The following is a 25,922-nucleotide window of genomic DNA, read 5'->3' as shown; positions in this document are numbered from 1 at the left end:
TTAAAGAATCACCACGCCAAATATTACAATATAATTCTGTATAAAATTTCACTACCGTAATATCCCGAGAGATGTCCCATCCCCGAAAGATAGCCCGCCCTCTATTTTTGGCATGATTTGCTATTTTTTCTGAAACACGAAAAGATAGCCCATGTCTAGTAATTACAGGTCCCTGGCCAATGACCTCGGCAAAAACAGTCCTACTTAACCCTGCAAGAGATAAGCGAACATTGCTGACTGAGAAGGACAGTCGTCTTTGGTTCGTTGCCCCTTCTTGTAATCACAAGTTTCGAGAGTCCCAAAACCTAAATCTAGCATTTTTTTCAACTTGTTCTTTATTGGAACACTGAGAATGAGCCCACTCCTTGTTTTCCCCCAATTTGCTATTGATTTTAGGTGGACTAACTTTTGGGATATTACGGTAAACTGTCCAATAAAGACCGAGAAGTGCCAAGCCACCAGACTCTGCTAATTATAGCGTGCAGCGCAATCTACAGAGGTGCACGCAGTGGTCGGTGCAGTCGTAGCTCCATACTGGCACAGCCAACGCTTTGCTAACTATGTCACAAGAATATCAACAGATTTTGCTCGTTTTGTTGCACCTTTCCGGGTAAGACCTACAGGTGGCACTGGCAACAGATTCACTGATGTCCCAGACACTCGTGGAACCACATGTGCACTAGTGCGCACCCGTGCGTTTGGTTGCTTCGTTGGCTTCGTCATGAATGAAATACCCAACCCGCCCGAAAACAATGTTTTGTGTGCACCAAACTCACACAGGCACTATGTTCAAAGCTTAGTTGCAATGGCTGACAAAAAAAAAAAAAAAAAAAAAAAAAAAGGCTTGAGGTACCTAAGTTTTTCTTACGAGTTGTGAATGCGAAAGCATGCATGCCATTCTTCCGCTCCCTTATTTTGTCGGCAGCATATTTTCGTCGACGGCAGAGCGCGCCCTCTCCTCGCCGCTCTGACCTTGGACGTTTCGTGTTAGCGGCTTGCTGACGAACGTGCAGGGCCATGGGGTGGCGGTCGCTGACACTGACGAGCAGCGGCCAATGGGAGCCTCGTCAACGCGCGCCAGCCAATGGGATTGAGGCCGAAAGCCATCAGCTTTACTCCGCTCCTTCGGGATCGGGGAAACTAGGTGCCATTTGCCTAGGCTTGCCGCGTGGTTTTATAGCTGCGAGCTGGCTTCACTTGGAAAAATAATTCAGGGTGCCGTTTGGCGCAGCTTCAAAGCTGATGACGTCAGCTTGGTCCATGGGACAGTTAATGCTTTCACACTAAAAAGCAGATTCGCAGTGTTATGTCTATAGCCTGATGTAGCCAGCAAGGACTGTAAACAGGAGCGTACGACACTTGCACCTTTGAGCAATGCCCGTCCGACGAGTCACGTGGTATGCGGTGTCACTGTTAGTGTCGCTTGGTTGAGCACGCTTGTAACTATAAGGGATCAATGTTGCCCACCGCAGGCAAAGTTTAGGTTTGTGATAATTTTTAAATAAAGACTGAGAGGAAAAAAATATTTAATTTTGGGGGGAAACATATGACGTGGAGCAGTTCATTAGCACTTCTCACAATGTACAATCACTTATTATACCAAATCCTTTTGGAATTGAGTGGGCAGTCTGCACACTGGTGAGGCATCAATGTGTGCAGACTTTTTTGAAGGAAACAGAACTGCATCAAAATAACTTCTTGAGTGCCTAAAAGGTCCTTCCTCCACAGTAGCAAGAAAGCACTCACTCAATAAATTTGGTTAGAAGCCTCGTCAAAAGCGCGGCCTTCTGGACAATCTTGCTGTCCGGCTCGTTGAACTTCTTGGCATTCAGCTCTATGAACTTAATGTCGAACTTGATGGCATCCACCCGCCTGTCAGAAAACAAGAAGGGACAGACAACAGGGTAAAGTCGGTCATTGTTCAACATTGCATCGAGTTTCTCTTGATTAGTGCTTGTTCAAGCTTGTATTACCTATGCTTGGAGTTTCCTTCCTCATAACGGAGGCTAACCTAGTGCCTGGACAATGAAACTACGACCGACGGCACGGAAGACATAGATCGCCGTAGAACAGGGGTTTTCCCAAACTGGGCTTCTAGGAATTTGGGGGTGCCTCAAAGTATGCTCGTGGGGTCTTCGAGCTCTTTAATTTTCTCGACCGCCCCTGCCCTAAAAATAAAGTGTTTTTACAATGTCTAATTTAAGCACTACTTTAGCAAATCTGAGCCACCCATTGATGCGTACCTAAAGGGTCAAATACACCCTAGTGCATGCATCAACAGTAGCAAAGTCAGTAGGTGTCGGCACCATTTAGTTGCCTAAATGCAAAAACCAAGTGGAGCTCCTCGGCTGTCAGACAGTGCAGGTGGGGTTCTTCGAGACCGAAAAGTTTGAGGGTCCCCTTCGTAAAGAACAGTTCCACAAAGAAACCGGACTCCCGTTCTTTATACCTAAGGAGCATGAAAGCGACAAAACAGAGAGGAGGGGGAGGTGCACCTGTAGAAGCGGTTCTCCAGACGCGTCCTGATGGTGGTCAGGTCGATGGGGTAGGCCACCACGCTGGCGTACAGCGGGTAGGCGTTGAGGTCCACGGGCACGGCGAAGGGCTCGGCGATAGACAGCTCCATGATGCGGTGGAACCCCTGGACGAGGCGCTCGCAGAAGGCGTCCCGCCCACAGCGGGGCCACTCGTTGCTGCGGGGCCGGTAGCAGAGTCTGCTTCGCTCCTCAGGCGTCACTGGCACCGCGCCTCCCGTGCTTTCGGGCATCCCTGTGGGGGGAGGGGGGAGCGTAGTCGGGTGACCGCCCTCGCCATTTCGACCCTCTCTTGCCAACCGGCTCGTTGCATGTAAAGTATGGCATCTGGAATGCATCTTCAACTGGCACGTTTACCGTCCTGTCCCGCCCCCCGCGTCGGAAGTGGTCCCGACGAATCGCGTCGCAGAAGCCAATGCGTCACGCGTTTGAATATTGCGGACCTGGCGGTCGATCGTAAAAGTCGTGGAGGTAGGAAACTTCTGGAAGCGACATGCGGCCGCTAGAGGTAAATCCGGAGGTGTTGTCACCCTTGGGCATGGTCAGCTCTCCTTTTCGTCCAATGGAAACTCTTGGTTTTGGTCGTCGTTTGGGGGAGTGTCCCTCCACACTTCTGGCTTCACCCCTGGTGGCCTCATGTTGCCTCCAGAAGCTTCCTACCTCCATGTTGTACAACAACGATCGAGGGTAAACTGTCCACAGCTGGACGTCAATCTTTTTTCGTCACTATGCTTCCCTCAACTGCCGCCGGCTTGCCGATTGGCTCGTTGCTGCCAAAGCACTTCGAACCACACTCCAGAAGGAGAACAGCTCTGACTGCCGCGATGGTGCCACTCACGGCTGGGGTCGATGCGCTCGAAGTCCCACGGACTCATGCGCTCCGCCTCCCCGTTGTCCCAGGTGACGATGCAGCACTGGAACATAGAGTCCGGGTACTCCAGCTGCAGGGGTGCCTGGGTGTCGATGGTGCCCAGCCACCAGGCGTCGTCTATGATGCTCCTGAAGCGGTCAGCTGGGGAGCCAAAGCGGAAGGAAGGTTGCTGCGAGAAGCTTCACGTGCGAGGCTTCCCAAAAACTGTAATGATTTTCGTTGGGTCTTCTCAGAGGAAGCTAAAAAGCCCCAATAATAGCAAAAAAAAGAAAGAAACGAGAAGTTTTGCTTGCATGCATCCTACCATGATAGAACTGGCAAACGGAGTGTTTTTTTATTCGTGGCAAACAGAGTGTGTTTTTGTTTTCGTGGTTTTTGTTTTTCTCACAACTTTCTCAACATCATATCTTCTTATAGCATCTCTTTTACTTTGAGAAGAGAAATGCCTGAAGCCATCTCTTCTCAAAGCTTCTGCAGTGCCAACAAAATGAACTCGGGGCAAGTCAATTGCTGCGACGGCTGCGTGGGCGGACAATCCCTTTGCTGGGTGCCTCCGCTTGCACAGTTGACAAGAGCATCAACCGTCAGATCCTCCGTGGCAATTAATTGTTGCACGTTATCAAAAACTTTTAGCGTCAACACCCGAAGGAATCAGATCGTCTGGCACACCCTCCTGGAACTGCTCCAAAGTGCAGTTTACTGATCCAGCATGTTTCCCCTGGCATGATGTGCATGTACTTTAGCCTACATGAGCAAATGCATAGTATAGTTGGATGGAGTATTTGAGTCGACGTGCAAGCTCAAACGTCTGCAAATGGAAGTTATCAGTAAGGCTCCGTGTTTTCGGAGTTTATTTTTCGTGAAATTCGGAGGGTGTTTTTCGGAGTTTATTCTTTAGCGAAAATTCGGTGTTTATCGGAGTTTATTTTTTGTAAATCCCCAATTCTCTGAAATTCGAAGATTAATTTCGCAGTGTTTTTTATTAAAAATAATAAATAATAACCGGATGTAAACGCATGCCAGATAAAAAATAAAACGCGCTTGTATCAATTAAGATTTCTTCAGTTGAATTTGGCGTTGGTGTCATTGGCAATACTAATTTGTCCCACGACAAAAGTCGCACACAAGTGTGGCTTCAATGAACGTCGATACCTTAAAATCAATAAACTGCCGGAGGTAGCCGGAAGGAAGCTCGTAGTCATCCCATCAATCTCTCCCACGGCCGCGCGAGGTGGAGTGGTTAAGGATATAATAGAGAAGTTTCAACTGCCCCTCTTCCCTATTTTATACAATCTCTATGGTCCATAGTTTTCACTGTTACCCCCAGAAACATACCCTCTGCTTTCTCTAAATCCCAAATCCCATGGCCCAAACTGAAAACCAAAAGAGTGGCTTTTGTTGTGACACGAATGGTACGATGACCTGTTTCCCTGAACCAACCTTGACGAGGCAAGCCGTAAGACCCCCTTTTGACAACGGTCCGAGGCTTAAAAGATAATTATGGTGTCTTTTTCCCAGGACCATTGATCCTGAGCTGCTCAAATTGTAAAAAAAAATAAAAATAAAAAAAGACTTTTTTTTTTTTAGTTGTGGAAAAAAGGGGAGGGGGGGGGGGGGGGGGGTGGCATGGTCACACAACAATTCGGAGTTTCTCGGATAAATCCGAATCGACAAATATTTTACCGGCGGGTGTTTTTCGGAGTTTTTCGGATTTATCCGAAAACACGGAGCCCTAGTTATCAGTGAAGGTGCTTCCTGGAAAAATATGACAAAGCACTGGGTCAAGCAGACACATCATAAACTGAAATGGGAGCTGATACGAAGGCAAGCTGGTCTACGACCTTACTAAAAAATATAAATAAAGTAACCATGATAAGAGAAAAATGAAAAAAAAAGGACAAACTTCCGTCGTTCTCGTCCCGTTGGCGACTGCAGTGCCACTCCCCAACTGCAAGAGCAAATCCCCTCCTATGGACACTCACTGGGCTTCCAGTTGCAACGCATGGCCTGGTCGTAGGTCTGCCTCAGCACCAGGAAGTCGATGACGTCGGGCATGTCGTGGTAGCGGATCACGAAAGGTGTCCCGTCGACTTGGCCCCGGTTGGGTTCAATGGGCACCACCCGCAGGCAGCACAGGTGCACAGGCGGGCACAGCTCGTACCGAATGTCCAGCACTCGCAGCAGCTCCTGCTCCTGTCTCGTGGACGTCAGACAAGGGTCACGCACCTCAAACACCATCGTGAAGAAGTCCCTTATAAATGCTCCCCCCAAGATCACCCCTCCCGTTTTTCTCGATAAGTATTTATAGGGTTAAATTTTCGAAACGTCGCCCTCCCTATCTAATTCGTGTGACGCCCAAAGTGACTCATGCATCTGCCACGCTTCGAATAAAGGGGTTAAAAATAAGGAAATAAGTTTGGGTTGCACATTAGTGGCACTGTGATGCCACAGTGCCACTAACGTGCCATGCGTCGATGTCGACACTGGACGCGTGGCACATCGTGGCACTGTGGCGGCATGTCGCATGACCGTAGCTTTCCTGATGGTAGCGCGACGTCAAGTGACGCAGCTACATACGGTGGCACCATGACATCACCTAGGGCCTATAGACCAGTGTCTGAAATCCCAGCCCCCAGCGATAAAAATGGGAAATAATAATCTCAAACTCAGGCTCCTATGAAGAAAGGGACCGTGCATAACACAAGATTTTTGCATTTTACAGCCCTCTTGGCATCGGTGTTGTTTTAGAAGCTTCGTGACTATGCATTTCTGCCGTTTTTGCACCACGATATGTACGAAAGTTTCTAAGACAGAGTATTACAAGAAGCACGACTCCCCTACTGTGCCATGGCATCAGCATAAACAAACATGGTGGTCCCCATGAAACAGAGCAGACACTGGTCCATGAATACTTCACACTTGGAGCGTCTATGTGACATACCAAAGAAACACGCATTATTTCAGCACCCCCTTTGCTCTTCTCCCTAGCAGACGCCTTAAGTCCCAAAGACCCTTCCAGAGAAGAGACAGAGGAGGCACGCACGCACCCTGAGCTTGTGCCTGACCCAGGGCTGGGCCCTGTCCTTGATGCGGTAGGTGCGGCAGCGCTTGACTGCCTGGACGTACATCTGATGACCCTGGTGGAAGTACACCACGTCGTCCCCCAGCTGCGGGAAGTAAGGGTTCTTGCGGGGCACCACGTCCATCAGCCATTCGGGGGGACGCAGCACTTTGCCCTTGTGGCTTCGCCCCGCCTTTGCCCCTTTCTTGGCCTCCCCCTTTTTCTCCTTCCCTTCCTCCTCCTCGTCTTCCTCAGACTCATCTCCCCGTTGCTGTTGCTGCTGCTGGGTCTGGAAAGAGATATCATATGTTAATGGATAAGCACGGTTGCAAAGCTGCGAGGAGAGAGCATCGGAAGCGACCGAATGCCTGACAGATCGGCGGTGCGACTCTCTAGTCCTCCCAATGATGTGGGAGTATCAAGAGAGGGCGCCAAGGATCCATGGAGCAAGGAGGAGGGGGCGGAACTGGTGTGGTGGAGTTGGGAGACGAAGAATATGTGCAAAAGAATGAGGAATGTGCATAAAGGTTTCGCGTTTTAAGTGTCGGAAGCCCAATGAGGTAACCACCATGCCCTGGAAATAAAAAAGCTACTGAAACTTTGTGACACATTGAGTGGCAATAACATACTCTCTTTCGGCCCGACTTGGAAAAGTGCAAAGATGCGGCAACCGGTGATTCGATCGGAGAGTTGAAGCGAGGAATGTGACAGTGTACCACCGGTGGGCACTCCTTCCGTGGAAAGCAGTTACGTGCCTCACCTTGTCGCTAGAGCTGGCTTACGGTGGCCATAGCTTTTGCCCTTTGCCAAATAATGCTGGAATGAATTATAGACTCAAATGTTGACCACAATGAACGATCAAGTTGCAGCACTCGTAAGTACTAATAAATCCCAAAAAAAGAAATGCTGCTTTTTACACATTTTTTGTTTATCCGGATGGGGTGAAATCTCTCAACCTGAAACATCACACACTTGGACTGCACAACTCTAAGAGGTATCCACCATTACCAAACCCTTCTTGAGAACAGCTAGTAACTCGCCACCCTCAGTCATTGAAAAACAATCCTACGACCGCCTAAATGCCTCAAAAGTGAATCCAACTAAAGCATAGTCACAACGCTTCAATTCCCCCTTTGGAGAGTCAGCCTTGCTCTCGTACGCTCGTTACTCTCACAATACCCTGGATGTTTTAACAAGATGCAGGCTCAAGGCCCAGCATTAACCGCTTAACTGTCGTAGCAATAATAAGATAAAAAAAAAGAAGTTCAGCCTTTCCACTCTCGTGAAGAAGGAAGACCCAGCGGAGCTGTACTCGATACACTACCGCAACGCACAGGTTTCCCGCTTCTTCTTGTCCGACACGCCACCGATTGTAGATACGTCTCCGGCGACTTTAAGTCGGTCGCACACGGCGCACAGGACGCCAAACAGGTAATCCACAATTCCCTCCGGAACATCGACGTCGCGCCCGGGAACTGTTCAGCAGGCTTGGAGTGCAGTCGTCGCCGGGCCTCGCACTTGCGCTTGGCCTCCGTGGCACGATCGTCGTCCGTGGCAATGGCCCGCTGGCGCCCTTTACATCACTGGTTCTGTTCTCGGCGGCAACTTTCCAGGCGAGCGATGTGCTCTTCTTTGGCAAGGGAATCTGAAGCGCTCGATGCAGTTGAAGTCGAGGTGACAGCGGTTTTGCGGCGGTTACGGACCCATTCGGCGCTGCTGCATACATCGCCGCTCCTTCCGCAGCCAGTCTTCTTTCCCCGAAAGGGCGCGCGGCCAACCCATCCTAAGTCTAAACCGAAACTGATAAGAGCGTAGGAAACAGCGCGCAAAACAGACGAGGACGAAGAAACACACGTGACAAGCGCTGCGCTCGTTATGTGTGCTTCTTCTTTGTCTTAGTCTGTTTTTCGCGCTGTTTCCTACGATGAGTTCCCACCAACGCGCCGCCCAACTATCCATTCTTCTATGATAGCTGGAAAAGTTGGTGCCATCTATGAGCGACGGCAGCAACCATACTGGTTGTGTGCTTGCCACCGTCACTTATAGATGGCGGTAGCTGTCCAGAGGAGTTTTTGTCGACAAGTGTCTCGTACCGAACACAATCCTCAGAAACCTAGCCCTTAACAGCTCCACTGTAAAAAATAGGTAAGGAAAAGGCAGTTTGTTGCCCATCGTCTGCTCACCGTCGCCTGCCGTCTGCTGCTGCTGCCCGAAGCAGACGGCTGACCGGCACTTCTGCTGCGGCTCGGTTTTTTCTTGCGCTGCTTCTTGCGCACGAGGTGCTTCTTCTTGTGCGCCCTGGCCACCATCTCCGCGTAGTCTTCGTCGCTGTCCTTTGCCTGGACCCTGTGGTTGTTCCTGCTCCGCAACTTCTGGCTGCTGCCCCCTTCCCTGCTGTCTTCCTCACTCAAGTCCTCCTCAATTTCCAACTCCTCACCATTGTCGTCGTCGTCACTGTCGGCAGTGTCGTCACCCTCGTCTTCTCCCCGTTGCGGCTGGGCGGTCTTGCGTTGCTTCTTGGGGGTCGACTTTGCGGCGGACTTCCGCGGCTTCGGAGTCTCGGCCCAGTCCGAGTAATCCGAGTCGCTGCGAAAGAACAGCGGTGTTTTGTGTGTCGATTGTGACCAGCTCCAATATTAAGGTGGTCTAGTTGGCTCGACATACTAAATATATAAAGCGCAAGAGACAGTCAACAAGGTAAAGAAGACCTGAAGCAGAAAGTTGTGATGAGTATTGCAGGCACTTATGACAAAGTCATAATAAAGATAAAAAGGTATCGAGATTAGCCTAAAAAATTAAGGCGCTCATTAGATCTACCGGCAAAACATCTCACGTGCAGAATGTCTTAGCGATATATATGCAGATCTGGACAATGTGACAGCATGATGTCCACGTCAAGTCGTGGTATCAAGCAACATCACGTGACATGGTCACGCGGCACGTCACGCTGTCCAAAGACTTTGACAGGCACCCAACGCTACTAGATCAGGCGACCTGGCGTGGCCCAAAGCACTTTATGCTGTCACGTGACCGCGTGACCCGTAGTGGTGCCAGCAGCGCGACCACATGATCTATAGTGGCACAAACCCTGTGACCCGCACTGGCGTCGCACTAGATCTAGCAGGAAGCTAACCAGCTAAATTTAGCCGACGACATCACTATTGCGTCGCTTCCCTCAATACGGTACAGCTACGACAATGCGACACAAACCAACTTCATTTTCGTCACAACGCGATCGACCCACGGCTCCATTTGCATTATTTTGGAGGTGTGTCCCTCACCTCTCACTGTGTTCCGAACTCTCCGAGAAGACCACTCCGGTGTCCGTGGTGGAGCTCATGGTGACATCGTCTGGGTCCTAGACAAAGTAACAAAGCATTTGAAGAGCACGACCACTGACCAACCTGCGTGTCCCTGCTGACGCGGTGCACTGAAGGCGGTTGAGTGCTGTGGCCACAGACGGAGTTAAAATGACGGGGCATGTTTTTTTAAGTGACCGACCCCTAGCCCGCGCACTAAGCTTTCTGCAGCGCTATGGCTGCGATCGTGCTGGAGGCGGGTCAACTGAAGATACCCCATCTTGTCAGAGACTATGTCAGAGACGTTCTCATCTTGTCAGAGACTATGGAATGCTTTAACAATGAGTAACCAGACCAAACTATGTAAAAAGTGGAAAAAAAAAATAACTGGTTTCAGCACAACAATCTTTTTTTAGGAGGTAGCAAACAATAACCACAAATTGAAGAGTTCTGGGTGGAGCACCATAGTCCACACACTACAAATTGCATGTAGTTTGTAGAGAAAAAAGAAAATGGAAGTGAAAAGCGTACCATATAAACTGGAATATAGGTCAAATTTATTTTTGAACATGTACCTAAAAAAGTTGACCCTCGTCTTGTATAACGGTCATTTATTTATTTTATTTATTCATATTACCCCTAAAGGCCCTCGTGAGAGGGTATTATATAGGGGGGGTACATAAATCGTTCCAATAGGAACTAGTGCACATTGAACAACATATGAGAATACTAGAAAACAATCAATACACTTAATAATAAAAAGAAAATAAAGGATACACTCAAAAACGAATTAAAAAAAACAAAAAAACATACACTCACTCATCACACTGCAATAAAGCTGAGTCAAGGTAAAAACAAAATAGTACACATTTGCTCTGCACGTTCCGGAAAAGATGAAACAACAATGTAAAACAGCAAAAGTTAGATGGCATCAGTATTTTGAATTTGTTCTTGAAACTTCGTGGTGTCTTTTTCTGAGGCAATGTGCGATGGTAGATTATTCCAATCGATTGTGGTACGTGGAATGAATGACCGGGAAAAGGCAGATGACTTACAGGTTATGCGTTTAACTTTGTAGGGGTGATCGCGACGTGGAAAAATAACGGCAGGTGGCTCGAAGAAATCACCGTGAAGTGACGCGTGGTGGTAAAGTTTATGGAAAAGAGATAGGCGTGAAAGTTTGCGACGATGGAGTAGTTCGCGGAAAAACAAAAATAATCTCGCAACACTGGGTGGCTGAAGCCACCGCCTTGTTTCTCTTTGCAATCGCCTAGCACTCGTCCACTTGTCACGTTACACTTTCACTTGTGCTCCTTGGTTTGTTACATCTACCGTTGCTGCTCCCGGAGTGATAATGAGCGGAAGTAGAAGACGCTGCTGGTGAGGCCAGGGACAAAAACTGGCGGCGTGCAGCAAGGCGAAGAAAACCTAATTTCGTGTAAGGACTACGGTGTACCCTGAATCGGAAACAAAGGTGGCAAATTTTATCCGGGACCTGTGCGCTAGATCGCTACCTGTGATGTCGGTGCATCCGTACGAAAGCCGTCGAGGTCGCTCGTGCCTCCGGGTTCTTGAGGGTGCCCTTTAAATTGCGTTAGTGAACTCGTCGTCCGACAAAGGTTCTGAAGAATCCGAGTAGTAACGCTCGCGCACTTCCTGTTCCATTGCGTGCGAAGCGATTAAATAAATGTGCCGTGTTTTCTCATCCTTCCGTATACTTGGTTTTTTGCCCTAAAAACGTTTTTTTCACTTTTTGCAACTTGCAAATTAGGGGGTCGACCTATATTCAAGTTTATACGGTAGGTGATTTCCACTTCCCTTAATAAGGAAATTTTAAAACTGAAACATCTAAAAAAACAGTGGCATGCATTATAATAGACTCTCATTAATTCAAACTCAAGGAAGTCACAAATTTTAGTTTGAATTATCAGAAGTTGGAATTATCAGAAATTCATCTAAATATGATACTAGACAGCATTATGATTTGTTACATGAATAGCTACACATACAAAGCAGATTTTTGCCAGTTTCCTCTACATAGGCCTAATAATAAGCGAGTAGAGGCATAACACATTGGTGAAAGAACTGAACTTTGTCTTTGCAGACGTCCAGAATACCGGGTGCGGACTACAGTCCGTAAGACGCATTTAGTGTATGTCGGGTATTGCGAGGATACGGGAATACAGTAGACCCATTAATTCGAGCTCCAAGGAGCCACGAATTTTGTTTAAATTATCGCAAGTTGGAATTATCAGAAATCCGTCTAAATATGATGCAAGATAAAATTATGATATGTCATATGAATGACTACACATACAAAGCAGATATTTAGTGATTTCCTCTCATAGGCCTACTGATCATAAGCAGGTATGCCATACATAAAAAATTTGTGAAATGTACAGTAGACTTTCATTAATTCAAACTCCAAAAAGTCACAGATTTTAGTTTGAATTATCAGAAATTCATCTAAATATGATACAGTTGAACCTCGATTTAGCGAAGTCACCGGGACCCCCTAATTATTTCGTTAAATCGGGAACTTCGTAAAGTCGAGAAAGACATTCTTCGAGATAGGCTGCGCGGGGAATCCGAATTTATTGTTAAATCGGGAAACTCGTAAAATCGGGTTTCGTTAAATTGAGGTTCAACTGCACTAGAAAACATTATGATTTGTTGCATGGATAGCTACACATACAATGATAATTTTTGCCAGTTTCCTCTACATAGGCCTAATAATAAGCAAGTACAGGCATAACACATTGGTGAAAGTTAAGTTTATTCATCCGGCAAAAAGTTGTCGATTGTGGACTGTTTAGTCTGTACACGAGATTTCAAAACAAAATTTTCAATACCAGCCAACGCAAGTAGCTCTTTACGGGACTCTTCCTTTGCAGACAGAAACTTCCGGAGCTGAGCGATGTACTCAAAGGTCTCTGCAGCTGTGACAGTTCGTACTGGGTCACCCCTTTCATTGTCCTCTTCACTCTCACTGCTGCACTGTGCTGGAATTACTTCCTGTACTATGTCCTCAAATGAGTCATCACGACAAACACACACATCGTCGTCAAGACTAGCATATTCCACCAACTCGGCGTTCACATTATGTGCTTCAAGGCCAGAAAGCAGGATGCCAGTGAGCTGTTCCTCATCCTCGATGTCGTCTTGGTCATCATTGCTAGGTGCAGTCTTGGCGCAGTCAGTGATAAAAGCAGAATGTCGAAAGCAGTTTTTTATAGTGTTTGCAGTCGCTGAGTCTTGTGCATTCGACAGCATGCCAATGGCAGTAAGAAGTGTGATGGTGTATGGCTTGTCATTGTCCATGCACAGCAACATTCTCTGTAGAAACTGCCTCCTGTAGTACACTTTCAAGTTCTTTATCACCCCTTGGTCCAGGGGCTGAAGAGCAGCTGTGGTGTTGGGAGGCAGAAACTAACTGGATTGCCTCCAGTCCCTCAATATGTCCATGAGCTGGGCAGTTATCCACCACAAACAGGACCTTCCTCTTGGCATGCTTAAATTAACCATCAAGCTTGCGCAGCCATTTCTCGAACAGAGCTTGGGTCATCCACGCGCGCGTGTTCGAAGCATACACAAATGGAAGCGTTCGGATGCCTCTGAAACATGTCGGACGCTTCGCCTTGCCAATTACGAAAAGTTCAGGCTTGTGACTTCCATCCATGTTTGCGCATACCATGACGGTCACCCTCTCTTTGCTCAGCTTGCCTCCGGTGTAGCGTTCACGACGACGACACAAAGTCTGGTTAGGCAAACACTTATAAAAAAGACTCATCTCGTCTGCGTTATAGATGTCACCTGGGGCGTGCTCCCGCAGCAGACACTGCAATCTTGTTTGCTGCCAGCTGCTGACAACGCCTAGATCCACCACTGCCACTTCACCGCTGACAGTCTTAAATGCCAAACCATGCCGTTCCTTAAACCGCGAGATCCAGCCATCACTGCACTTAAAGCTTTCTAAATTCATCCGTGAGGCCAGTTCATCAGCCTTTTCCCGCAAGATCGGCCCACCCACAGGAAGGTTGGAGCTCCGTGCTCGCTTTAGCCACAAGAGAAGTGAGTCTTCGAGCTCCGGGTGCACCGCTTTTCTAAGCCTCTTTTGGTTCGGTGCAAATTTGCTTGCCTTCTCTTGAAGCTTGTCCTTGGCTTTCACGATCGTTGTTAGCGTGCTTTTGGTGATGCTATATTTGAACGCCACCTCGGTTTTCTTCACGCCTGACTCAACTTCTTCAATGACAGCTAGTTTCTCCTTGACCGAAAGCGCTTTATACCTTCCACGTAAAGCCATGTCGATGATGAGGAGCGAAATCAAAGTGCGTTGCCGCCTAGGCCTAGCACACACGACATCGAAGTATCGAAGACAATGGTGGACTGGATTGGATTCGATAATCTAGCGGCTGCGGCTATGGCTTGTAACGTTGCCAGACAAGAACCGAAAATGGCTCCATTTAGACCATAATAACGTCGTACAGGAAAACGAAAAGTATGAATTAAGCGAAAACGCCGTTCGAATTAAGCGGCTTATAAATGCATTAAAAACATAGCGGGACAACCAAAATTTTAAAATCTCTTTAAATTAACCTCAAGTATGAATAATCCGAGTTTGAATTATCGCGAGCCTACTGTATGACATAAGTTTATTTATCTCTTAAAAATATTGTTTATCGTGAACTGTTTAGACAGCAGATCACAACTCAAAACAAAATTAACTTTGTTGATCAGGCCAAGAGGTTGTCTAATGTGGACTATTAAGCAGGGAGAACACATGAGCAATGAAAACTGGCACCGCGCGGCAGTTTTCATAGTAACTTGCGCAGACGCTGCGACGTGGACCTTTGCCATGCCGCCATGTCACAGCATCCGCGCAAGTTACTATGAAAATGTTTGCGTGGTGCCCGTTTTCAAAGCTCATGTGTGCCCACTTGAGCCCCGTTAAGTGCGCTTCTCATCGAGCACCGGTGCACCGCGGAGAAGCAACACCCGCGAAAGCACGCTCCACGAGTGTTGCTTCTCTGCAGTGCACAAGTGCTTGGGAAGAAGCGCACTTAACGCGGCTGCGAATACGCCATTCGAATAAAGCGGCTTATAAATACAACAAAAACATAGCGGTACAACCAAAATTTTCAAATCTGTTTGAATTAGCTGGAAGTGTGAAATATCCGAATTTGAATTATTGTGAGCCTATTGTATATAGAGTATGTGGTTTTATATATGCACAAAAGAACTGGATAATCTCTGGCAAATATTATAAGATGTATCAATGGCAAAAACAAAATTCCACAAAAAAGCAAGTGACAGTTTACTATTTATTCTAATTGCATTAGTGGTACTTCTAAAGCGCCGTTCACATATATGCGACCGAGTACTGTCGAGACCGGTTATAACTAGGGACGTCGCGAACCACCCTAGGTTCGATTTCGAAAGGTTTCGATATTTGCAAAGCGAACTGAGGTTCGATTTCGAAAAATTTCGATCTTTTCGTACCGACCGAGGTTCGATTTCGAAAAATTCGCAACATTTGACCACAGCGGAGTATCGAATTCGAAAATTTCGAAGCTTTCACGGTTTCTAAAATTTCGAATTCGAATATTTCGAATATTTTTTACTTCAGGTGCGATAAATTTGAAGATTTCGAAATTCTTTGTAAAAAAATTCGAAAACTTCGAACGCTTCGAATTTTTATAGACATGAAGTTCGAACGTTTCGAATTTCTTTTTGCATAAAGTTAGAAAAGTTCGAAGGTTTCGATTCTCTTTTAACGCTAAACTAAAAAAAAAAAAAAAATTAGAAGATTTTGAATTTCTTTTTAATCCAAGTTTTCAAAGTTTGAAGTCCGATTTTCAAGTTTTTCCACAGTTTCAGTTTCAAATAACGTTTTCACGACTCACTGGTTTTCACAAAATCAAGTTTAGAAAAGTTAGGGTGTGATATCTAGATTCTGCGAAGTTGGTCAGGCAATTAAATGAGACGACGAGTGTCCCGGACGTGCTGGAATCTTTAACCTGCATCACGCAATAGTGGTCACACGAACACACTGTTTTACGAGACTCATCCAGTTCGAAATGGCCAGGGGCGAGCAGGAGGTTGAGGCTCAGAAAAACCTTGAAGCGACCTGGCGAACTAGCTCGCCACCCCTTGCACGCTGGTAGTAATCCGATCCGGTGAAGTTTATAATTGTCCTGGAGGTTTATTTTCTGGGACGGAGGAATCGCCTCCCAAAAAGCACAAAAGCCGACGCAACTCGAGGTCGAGGAGCATTCTACCATACAAGTGGCGTCGGAAGAGGAAAAACGGGGGGAAAGAGGGTAGCGGGGGGGGGCTTTAGCCTTTTTCTCCCCCTTGCAGGTATTTTGGACTGTTAAAGGAAATAATACCGGGGAAAGAGGGCGTGGTCGAGCTTATTTTAATCTCAAATTATTTATGCATATGTATAGCTACTGTCGCTCTTCACTGCATAAAAGGTTGCGTAGATGGTCATTGTTAGAAACTCGTTGTCAGAAGGCACTGCTCGTCACATGCTTAGTGGTTCGGAAGTTCAAAGCTGTCTTTTCGACCTAAACACCTGTGCCGATAGTAACAAAAAAAAAAAAAAAAGAATAGAAAAAAAAAAAAACTATCAAGAATTCGTCGGAAGTGTTCTATTCTTGCATATTCAGAGGTTCAGAACTTCGAAACCAGTTTCTTTTACCAAAATGTGTACAGGCTAAAAGAAACACGTCCCAAGAACGTGAAGCGGAAAAAAAAAAAAAAAGTTTTCTTTTAATGACGTGCTGAACTTGAACACTATTAGAAATCTTCTCCCATGAGTTAATTTATTCCTTAACGTGAAAATACCATAAATATATTATTTTGTATTCTGCAGATGGCAATGATATGTACTGTCTGTGGTGTTAATTTAAATGCGATACCTCAAATAACTTAGACAAAAATAAATATCAAGTTTAGGTCATAATTGCATGCAGATACATGTTTGGACATTTCTTCAAAACTCACGTTGAGTAACAATAATCACATCTTAAGACGGCACTTACCTAGGCTATACATAGATCCTTCTTAAAAAAATATAACATATCTACCATAAATAGCTCCGGCTGCAGCGTGCTCCAAATCTGGCATAAACGATAATCGTCAAAAACCCGTCGTCGTTCCTCGCCCCTTCGGGGATTTATTTCTTTAACCCTAAGCATGCCAGAACATTGAAATAAACGACATTGTCTTTCGTAAGGAATGCAGCACCGCGTGTAAAAGTTCGAGAAAAAAAAAATTACGAGTGTACCCCACTACTTGAAATCAAATGAAACCGTCCGCCGGTCTTTCGAAGTTCGACGAACGTCGAACTTTTACCCTAAAAGTTTGAAGTTCGTCAAACTTCTGACTTTTCAGAATTCGAAAGTTTGAAACTTTTCGAATTCTCTTGATAAATAAGTTCGAAAATTCGAAATTCATCGAATTTTTTGGTCAGTCAAGTTCGAAAGTTCGACAAGCATCGAACCTTGCGGCGCAATAAATTCGAAAGTTCGAAAAAGATCGAATTTTTTAGCGTAATAAGTTCGACGGTTCGAAAAGCGTCGAACTTCTTAGCTTAACAAGTTCGAAAATTCGACCTCCGTCGAATTTTACGATATAGACAATTCGAAAAATCGAAATCTTTCGAACCTTTCGAACCGCTTGATTCGATCATCGAAACTTCGATTCGAAAAAAGTTCGCAGCATCCCTAGTTATAACGAAGTCGGTTATAACAAAATAGCGGCTACAGCGAAGCGATCACGATTTCCCATTCCCTTTTGCACTTCGTTATAGCAGAAGTAGGTTGTAACGAAATACCGGATATAGCGAAGTGATTTCCGATTCCCGTTGACTTCGTTATAACTGGTCTTGACAGTGGGACCGAGAGAGACCAGACCGGTTTTTAAGCCTCTTGTGACATCTGAGGACCGGATGCGCAGCAGCGGAGCTGGTCCTAAGACGTCGCAAGAGGCTTAAAAAGCAGTCTGGTCTCTGTCAGTCTTACTCGGTCGCAAGAGTGTGAACAGGCCTTAAAGGGCCCCTGAAAAGAAAAAAAAGTTTTTTTAAAACAGTCTGGTTGGGACACGCGTGTCAAAAAATAAATTTTACGCGAAAAAAAAAAAAATTTTTTTAGAGCAATATTGACGGCGAGAGATCTATCTCAAATTTTGCGCGCGAATTCCCGGTCATTCAGCTCGGCTTCTCATTGGTAACCATGGTCATTCAAATCGGCTTCTCATTGGCCAATAGAATGAGTGACAGCTTAGATGTTGGTTATAAAATCTTCCGTGATCTCTTGAGATCGCCTTTTGAATTACATAATTTTAGGTTTAAGAAACAATCCATCGAATGAATGTCGGAATTGCTTACAAACGTTTTACAAAATCGTAACTTCCGTTCGGATACTACAACAAAACAAACAAACGCTTCGCCATTTTGTTTTCTGTCATGGTCGCCGTCGTTGTAACGCGTCTCGCGTAGCTCGGGTAGTTTTATAGTTTTATCGCGTTTATATGTGAAAACCTTCTGAAGAGGGCTTGTTGCTTGTGTTAGTTAGTCATCGTAAGTACTTAGGAAGTGGCGCGATGCGACAGGTTTTTGTTTTCCTGCTCTTTGCGTGATTCGTGTGTCCCGTTTACCCCATCTTTTGTATGTTTTCTGGCGCGCGCCAGTGCCAATTTTTTTTTAGATGTCGGTTCCCGTAAAGAGTTTAGTGAAGGCACGCGGCACCGCACTCAACGTTTAATAAAAAAAATGAGTCACCACTGCGTGTCCTCGCGGCGGCTTGAAGGGTCGTGCGGCTCGGACGAACTCGTCGAGGCACCCGCTTCGCCGCCTCCCGCGGCGAAGTGGGCGCCTCCTCGCGAGCGGTTGTCTCGCGGCGATCGGAGCGGACGCTTTCCGGCTGGCGAGGCGTGTCCTCGTACGGGCGAAGGCCCAGCTGCTGGCAGCGTTGAAGGGTTGAAGCAACCGACGCTTCAGGTCGCGGTCCATCGCGACGAGTATGTATACAGTATGACCACGGTACGTGCACGATACGACGCGGTACGTCGTGCGACCGGCAGACACAGGGGCTGTGTTCCAAATCTCCAAATGGATCCGAGTTATTCCGGCGGATCGTATCACGTGACAGCACAGATTAAAAAACGCTGTACGCGGGTAGGTTTTAGAACGCCAAGGGTACAAAACTCTTACCCTGGGGTAAGATTGAGTAAATTTTGGAACACGGCCAGGAAGTAGCAATGGCTCTCATGCGGAGCGCAGCCAAGCCAATCCACTACGAAGAGGCGGGGTGTACCTCTCCTCCACGCGCCCGAAATGCCGAGAGAGAAAAAGGTGGAAAGGAGGTGACTGCTGACTAAATTGCGTCTGGCACAATCAATATTGCTTTAAAAATATTTTTTTTTTCGCGTAAAATTAATTTTTTGACACGCGTGTCCCAACCAAACTGTTTTTAAAAAAACTTTTTTTTTTCTTTTCAGGGGCCCTTTAATGAAAAAAACTCCAGGGTTCCAATCAGTAACCAGTGATGGCAATGCTACCTTTCTGAGAAGGTACAGTGAGAAAGGCTCAAAAACCTAATTAAGAATGCTACATTTTCTTAGAACCACAATAACTGGGAAGGCAAACAACGAACAGAAAATCTGTACACACATTCCTATGAACGTTCAACAAAACCAGTGTTTGTGGACATGACAGCTACGAAAACGTATCAACCAAGAATGCATCAATGAGTTGTAATGGCTTGAAACTGAGCAAGTTGGTTCATTGCTATATGTAGTGCCAGCTGAACATGAAGGAAGGATTAGAGATTGACAGAAAAGGCATGCACACGCTGGACTAGAAATGCAATATAGACCTTCCCCGCTTACTCTCGCCCCCGACCGCCAAGTATGGGCGACGAAAAAATATTGGAACATTTTAACCTGAAAATAGTAAAAAAATAGAAGGGAGGAAAAACGAGAATGTGTGACGCTTACGTTTATGTCCTAAATGCCTTCTATTGGATGGCGACGACAAAACAATGTTTTCGCCCATACTGGAAGTGACGACAATTCAAGATGGCGGCGTCCTTGCAAAAAAGGTCTACATACGAAGAAAGAGATGGATCCTGTTGGACATTACTTGAGACATCGCTGAAGCTCTTTAATCTATGTACAACTATTTCGAACAAGTTAAGTTCATTGTATGTACCGACAAAACATCAGCAGAACGCGGCGACTATCGTGTTCCATCTGGCTCGCGCGTCCGCTCACCAGACTCTTCTTTGTCGTCATCGCTAGTGCGCTCCCACACACGTGGAAACGAGATGCATCCCACTGGGACCCCCTCTTTGACGTGCCCCACGGCGTGTCAAAGTGGGAGTCCCAGGCACGGGATATCACGCACACAGGTGATTCCGTCTCTATCTCCATGATGAGGTCGACTCCACCAAAACAGAACTTGCTCTGAACTGGACCGACAAGCGTGTTCTCCACGATCGGATTCTGTTTCAGAGACAGCAGCTGCGACGAAAATGCTATGTTGCCATCCTCAGAGGAGTTCACGGTCAGTGCAAACGTGCTCTGTTGTCGCTTGCCCTCGGAGCGACACATTTTTGCGATGTGACCCTTCTTTTCACACTGGGAACACTCGGTCTAACATGTCGCCGAAGTTGCATTTATCGGCCAGCTGCTGAAATTCCACGATGAACTGCTGAGACGACTCAACCTCGTTCTGAAACCTCATGAAAAATTTGAAGCTTTCTGCTATCTCATTCGGTCTCGATGCGCAGAATTTTTGGAGAATAGACCGATCTCACGGGGAGTTGCGCGACGCCACCGCTGCCGTGGTGCATTCTGGTACCTGTAGTTCTCCCCAGTTTTCCGGCCGCGTCGGCGCGCATTGTACGCCGGGCGTTTGGAAATTTTCGGGTTAGCACGAGACTTTTAGCCAGGTGTTTACTCATGGTTTTCAATCGGTGGCTTCACATGGTGTACGCCACGGAGCTCTAATAACAGCACCAGGCAAAAAGGCCTCGGGTATTATGTCTTCCCGGACAGAGCGGCAGGAAAAATAGCGTTTTACAATTTCTTTCGCGATTTGCTTCATAATTTATATCCAATTATTGTACGTCAGCTAAAATATGTAAGATTACAGGGCACGAGGCATAGAGCATGCCGAAGTGTTCCGTAAGCTGAAATCTCTCTGAACATTTGCTCCGTAGCGGCCTATTCATTAATCTATCTCAAATAGGACCTCCGCACTGCTTTGCGGAGGCCGTTTTTAGAACACTTCTTACTCGGTGTATTTTGGTGGTTATAACTGTTATTGCGACGACATATTTCAAGCACAACTGTGCTTCAAAAGATCAGGACAATCACTAAAAAAGAGCAGCGATTCCCGATATGCACCATTTGATATAAAACAACTTTTTTTCGGAAGCAGCCTTCATTTTTTTTCCATACCAACGCGAAAAGATTACATAATGCAATTTAGAAGTGCAACACGTACTTACCGCCAAAAATGTAACAAACGAACCTCATCCATTTTGTGGTGGTCTATTAGGCTGGTGTTACTGGTTCATTCTGCACTAGCACCAGTCTAGACCGCAGAAAAAAGCTTCCCCTGTCGGGCGACTGTCAGCGTTCGGATCTTGCGCAAACAAAATTAAACTGAATAGAAATTGTGCACGAAAAATCATCTCCACCCCAAGCTTTCAGGTATCTGGCATGGTTGCTTTTTTTTTGATAGATGCCAATTATTACGGCCCGTCAGGCATGGCCTTTCTGTAGATCAGTTCTTTGTGTGCAGGCTTCTCCCGCTGTTCATCTGTACTCTGTCGCACAGGCTGTCAACCAGAATGAAACAACTTTTAGAAAACTATCCCTGACCGAGAAAGTCTATTTAGCTCCTCTTACTTGATGGCTGATTAAACGTTATGCACAAGACTCAGCACCACCAAGCTCAGTTTTTCATCACATTTGATGCTGTTCCGTGGTGCTTCACCGAGCCGATGGTCCCTCGAATTTTCTTGTTCTTTGCTATTGCACTAGATGTTCACTTGTTTGCAAGGTAATTGAGACGTCCGAGGACTCGGAATGCTCGAGTAGTTTTTTTTTTTTTTTTTTTTTTTTTCCGCGGTCGCAGCGGGATTACCGCGTGAACCGCAGTCAGCTCACGCGTTCACGAAAACGAAGAAGCAGACGACGACAAAGCAGACAACAAAGCGATTTAAAGCGATAAGACGACTGAAACTGCTTTTCTCCACTTGCTGAGGAAAGTAAGGCATCACAAACAACACAATCTTATGAAGTAAAAACATGCAAGAGAATCAAGGTGATACCGGGGCGTGCCAAATGATAATCTATGATGATGTACGTATGCGCAGCCGTATGTAGCCGGGAAGCCAGGAAGGGATGACTACAAGTAGCATGGCGGCGGCACCACTTCCGGAATGCGCGCGCCTGCGCAGTTCGCTTGGTGACATCGGTCTATTTCAATCACCTGAACTCTTTAGCCTGGAGCGTAACGCCCACTCAAGACGTCAATTGCTTTTGAGCTAAACGCCGAAATAAGAAGCGCTCTCTTCTTTACGTCGCTCAGGATGCCGCTTACCTCGAAGTGGAACTCAATGCATATAATATACGAAGTCCACTCATCATTGGTGCCGTACTTGGTACGCCATCGCGGCAGACTTGGAGTTGCGTCCGTTGACTTCAGAGACTGGTTCGGAACTCGTTACCATTGCTACACATTATTCGAGATGCTTCTGAAGCTCTCTAATCTACGTTGTGGGAGCCGAGGGTGAACGACGAGGCAGAGAGCACGTGACAGGCGGCCGGCGGAGAAGACACGAGCTGGCGCGAGACATTGCGTGCTGAGCGAGGCTGGTAGCTGGACAAGGAACGTCGAAGCCAGGCTGCCTAGCCAGGCCCATAACGAACCCCGGAGCGGTCCACCAGCGAGGTCTGGAGCAAGACCGGTGGAAACGGCGAGCCCGGGCCATATGACCTGGGCTATGACGATCCCGGGTGGTTCCGCAGCGAGACTCGGGCATTGATAGCCCGGGACAGCCAGCCTACGCAGCGCTGGCGTGGGAAAGGCGATCCGCAGGCCTGGACACGGACCCCGACTGTGAGCTCTGATCGACGGGCGACAACGAGAGTCGGCGGGCCTGGACTGCGGGTTCTTGACGACGGGCAACCGAGAGGTACAGTAAACCCATTCGCTGTCTTCTCGTTGCAGTGTGTATCTCCCTGGGTGACGGGCGGAGCGCATACCGATAGGGCAGGATTATTAGTACAGAGGGACCTCCCCCATAAAGAACCCACATTAAAATGGCGCATCCAACGTGGGGCCCGTTCGGTATGCCTCTGCTTCTAATCGTCCCCAGGGAGTCCCATGGATTCGTTGAGCGGGTTCACTAACGCTAACGATGCCCGTTGAGACAAAGTATTTCGGAATTTTGGTGACTTGTCTCACTGCAGAGCTCAGCAGGTGTCTCCTCGGATCGAGTACTTAAAGGTCTCGAAGGACGAGGTTGCGGACGTGCTTTCTCCGGTACCCCAGAATAGTGGTTGGCAGAAGGTGACGCAACCGGGGGGAACACGAGGAGCGCGGTTAAGATGTAAGAAAGTCGTCTTCGGAGGCAGAGGGGAGGCACGGCAGGTTCGCTGGAAGGCAGGATAGCGACTGGCAGGAGGGAAAACAGCCAGGAGTTATTGCATATTTAGGATTTAGGCTTGGAGTGATGCGGTGAGCCAGTAAGCGCTTGTGGAGGTCCGGGGTACAGATTGGTTTTTGTCAGTGGGTGTCGGAAAGATTGCGGGAATTGCAGTCGGCACCGGGAACACTGGCGGACGAGATTGTCAGCGGGTGTTGGATAAACTGGCGTAAATTGCAGTTGACACCGGGAACGCTGGCAGGCGAGTTAAGGAGCAGTATGATTTGTAACCGTTGGGCCAAGACGGCTAGTTGCTTCGCGTCACTCCAACAACCGACGAAAGGCAGAGGGACGACTCTCCCTTGAGGGGGTCGTTCCGAGAAAGCTACGAAATGTTTTATAGGATACTTTTTCGGCTTCACTCTGGCCGGTCGTGGCAGTGACAGCAAGACTTTTAATAAGTTATGTCGTGTCACGACCTGGCCGGGGATGAGGCGGTAGACATTTAGGTGGCTTGTAGTTGTCCAGCTTGCCTTGAGGCGTGAACGGTTTAAGCGGGCTTGCTCGCTGAGCTACCGCCCCCTCCGAGGACCGAGCAGTCCCTAGAGCTCGTATACACGTGGACGGAATGGGACGCTGACGCTTACATCGAGTAGCACATGGTATATGTAGCCGTTGCGGAATTGCGGGTATGGTATTTGGTCATCCCGCCACAGGCTTTGGATCCCTTCGCTTGCACAAAAGATGGACTAGGTTTACGCCATCGTTACCTGTTCTGAAGGAAACTCACGCTTTGAGCAACGCAGCTAGTGGTTTTGCCGCATCGCTTGTTCCGGGGTGAGAAGGGCATCTGAGGTAAAAAGATGCGAGCGTCGTGTCTTACTTCTAGGCTTACTCAGCGAGATACAAACGAGGAGGCTTGCCCGGTTCACATCGCTGACTTGAAAGGATACTACCGTTGTCGCGATGGGGAAGACGTATAACATGAGGTTGCGGTAGGACACAAGAAATCCCCTGTTCTTGGCGACCCAGGAGCGAGCTCTAGAATGCAGACTTGCTGAGTTAGCCGCATGGTACATGAACCCGTCGGCAAGCTATGTGGCGGTAGAGGCTATGGCCACTGCCACAATCTGCGGCAGAGTATTTGTTCGCTGTGCAGAATAGCTTCTTGGAAAGACGGCCGTATACAGACGGCGTAACCCAGGAAGCCCACCGGGAGGGAAGACGGGACCATTCGTTTTCCCAAGTGCTCAGGGTGGCTGACAGTTGTTCGGCCTGACGAACGGTTCAGGCGGGCAGTTCTAAGCCCGCTGTGACCTCTAAGCGGAACGGGGCAAGTCCGTCTGCGTCGGCCGGACCAGCTTAGAGCAAGCCCCCTGCTGCATCGCGGTGAGTGGGACAGCGAGCGACAGACAGGTCGGCATTGTCTGCCGGCTTCGCTAGCCACCACCACCTACGCCGCTTTCGGACGCTGCAACGTGGCCACTCTGGCAACAGTAACAGCGGCCGCCCATGAAGCCCAGCGGCTCCCTGAGGCCGATGAAGTCCCCCGAAGTCCGGGCCTTGAGGGGGGGAGAGTGTGGGAGCCGAGGGTGAACGACGAGGCAGAGAGCACGTGACAGGCGGCCGGCGGAGAAGACACGAGCTGGCGCGAGACATTGCGTGCTGAGCGAGGCTGATGCTGGACTGGAACGACGGAGCCGGCCTGGTTTGGCCTGGCCCATGACGAACCCCGGAGCGGTCCACCAGCGAGGTCTGGAGCAAGACCGGTGGAAACGGCGAATCCGGGCCATATGACCTGGGCTATGACGATCCCGGGGTGGTTCCGCCGCGAGACTCGGGCATTGATAGCCCGGGACAGCCAGCCTACGCAGCGCTGGCGTGGGAAAGGCGATCCGCAGGCCTGGACACGGACCCCGACTGTGAGCTCTGATCGACGGGCGACAACAAGGGTCGACGGGCCCGGACTACCGGCTCTCGACGACCGGCAACCGAGAGGTACAGTAAACCCATTCGCTGTCTTCTTGTTGCTGTGTGTAACTCCCTGGGTGACGGGCGGAGCGCATACCGATAGGGCAGGATTATTAGTAGAGGGACCTCCGTAAAGAAACGCCACAACGTACAGCTATTTACAAGGTCAGTTCACTACACCGATGGGACATCGGCACATCAGTGAGACCATCGTGTTCAATTTGGCTCACGCATCCACTCACGAGGCTCTTCTTTGTCGTCACTGTTAGTGTGCTCCCACGCACACAGAAACAGGATGCTGTGTGAGATGCAGCAGATCCTATTAAATAGTTGCTAATCCAGCAGTGTGCATGCCTTTTCTGTCACTCTCTAATCCTTCTTTCATGTTCAGCAGGCACTATATATAGCACCAATGAGTCTCTTTGTCAGTAAACCAACGTGCGACTCAGACTTCACAAAGAGTTCAAGACTACAAATTATTATTCAGCTAAAAACAAATGCTGAATAGAGTATGGTCTG

At 47.8% G+C, this 25,922-nt stretch overlaps 1 protein-coding gene across 1 annotated transcript in view; it reads right to left on the bottom strand.

Annotated features, from left to right (window-relative positions):
- LOC8037670 (PH-interacting protein) overlaps positions 1-25,922 on the bottom strand; it is a 53,821-nt gene that overhangs the window by 6,254 nt on the left and 21,645 nt on the right. Inside the window, exons 20-26 of the mRNA XM_029966066.4 lie at positions 9,748-9,824; positions 8,650-9,052; positions 6,453-6,755; positions 5,388-5,598; positions 3,373-3,546; positions 2,496-2,769; positions 1,747-1,872 (exon numbers count right to left, since the gene is read on the bottom strand). Of these exons, the coding sequence (XP_029821926.2) occupies positions 1,747-1,872; positions 2,496-2,769; positions 3,373-3,546; positions 5,388-5,598; positions 6,453-6,755; positions 8,650-9,052; positions 9,748-9,824 (1,568 nt within the window). The remainder of the gene's footprint in view (positions 1-1,746; positions 1,873-2,495; positions 2,770-3,372; positions 3,547-5,387; positions 5,599-6,452; positions 6,756-8,649; positions 9,053-9,747; positions 9,825-25,922) is intronic.

The sequence above is a fragment of the Ixodes scapularis genome, unplaced genomic scaffold (assembly GCF_016920785.2).
Source record: "Ixodes scapularis isolate PalLabHiFi unplaced genomic scaffold, ASM1692078v2 PGA_scaffold2__306_contigs__length_199485367, whole genome shotgun sequence".
NCBI lineage: Eukaryota > Metazoa > Arthropoda > Arachnida > Ixodida > Ixodidae > Ixodes > Ixodes scapularis.
This window is presented reverse-complemented; position numbering and strand designations above follow the sequence as displayed.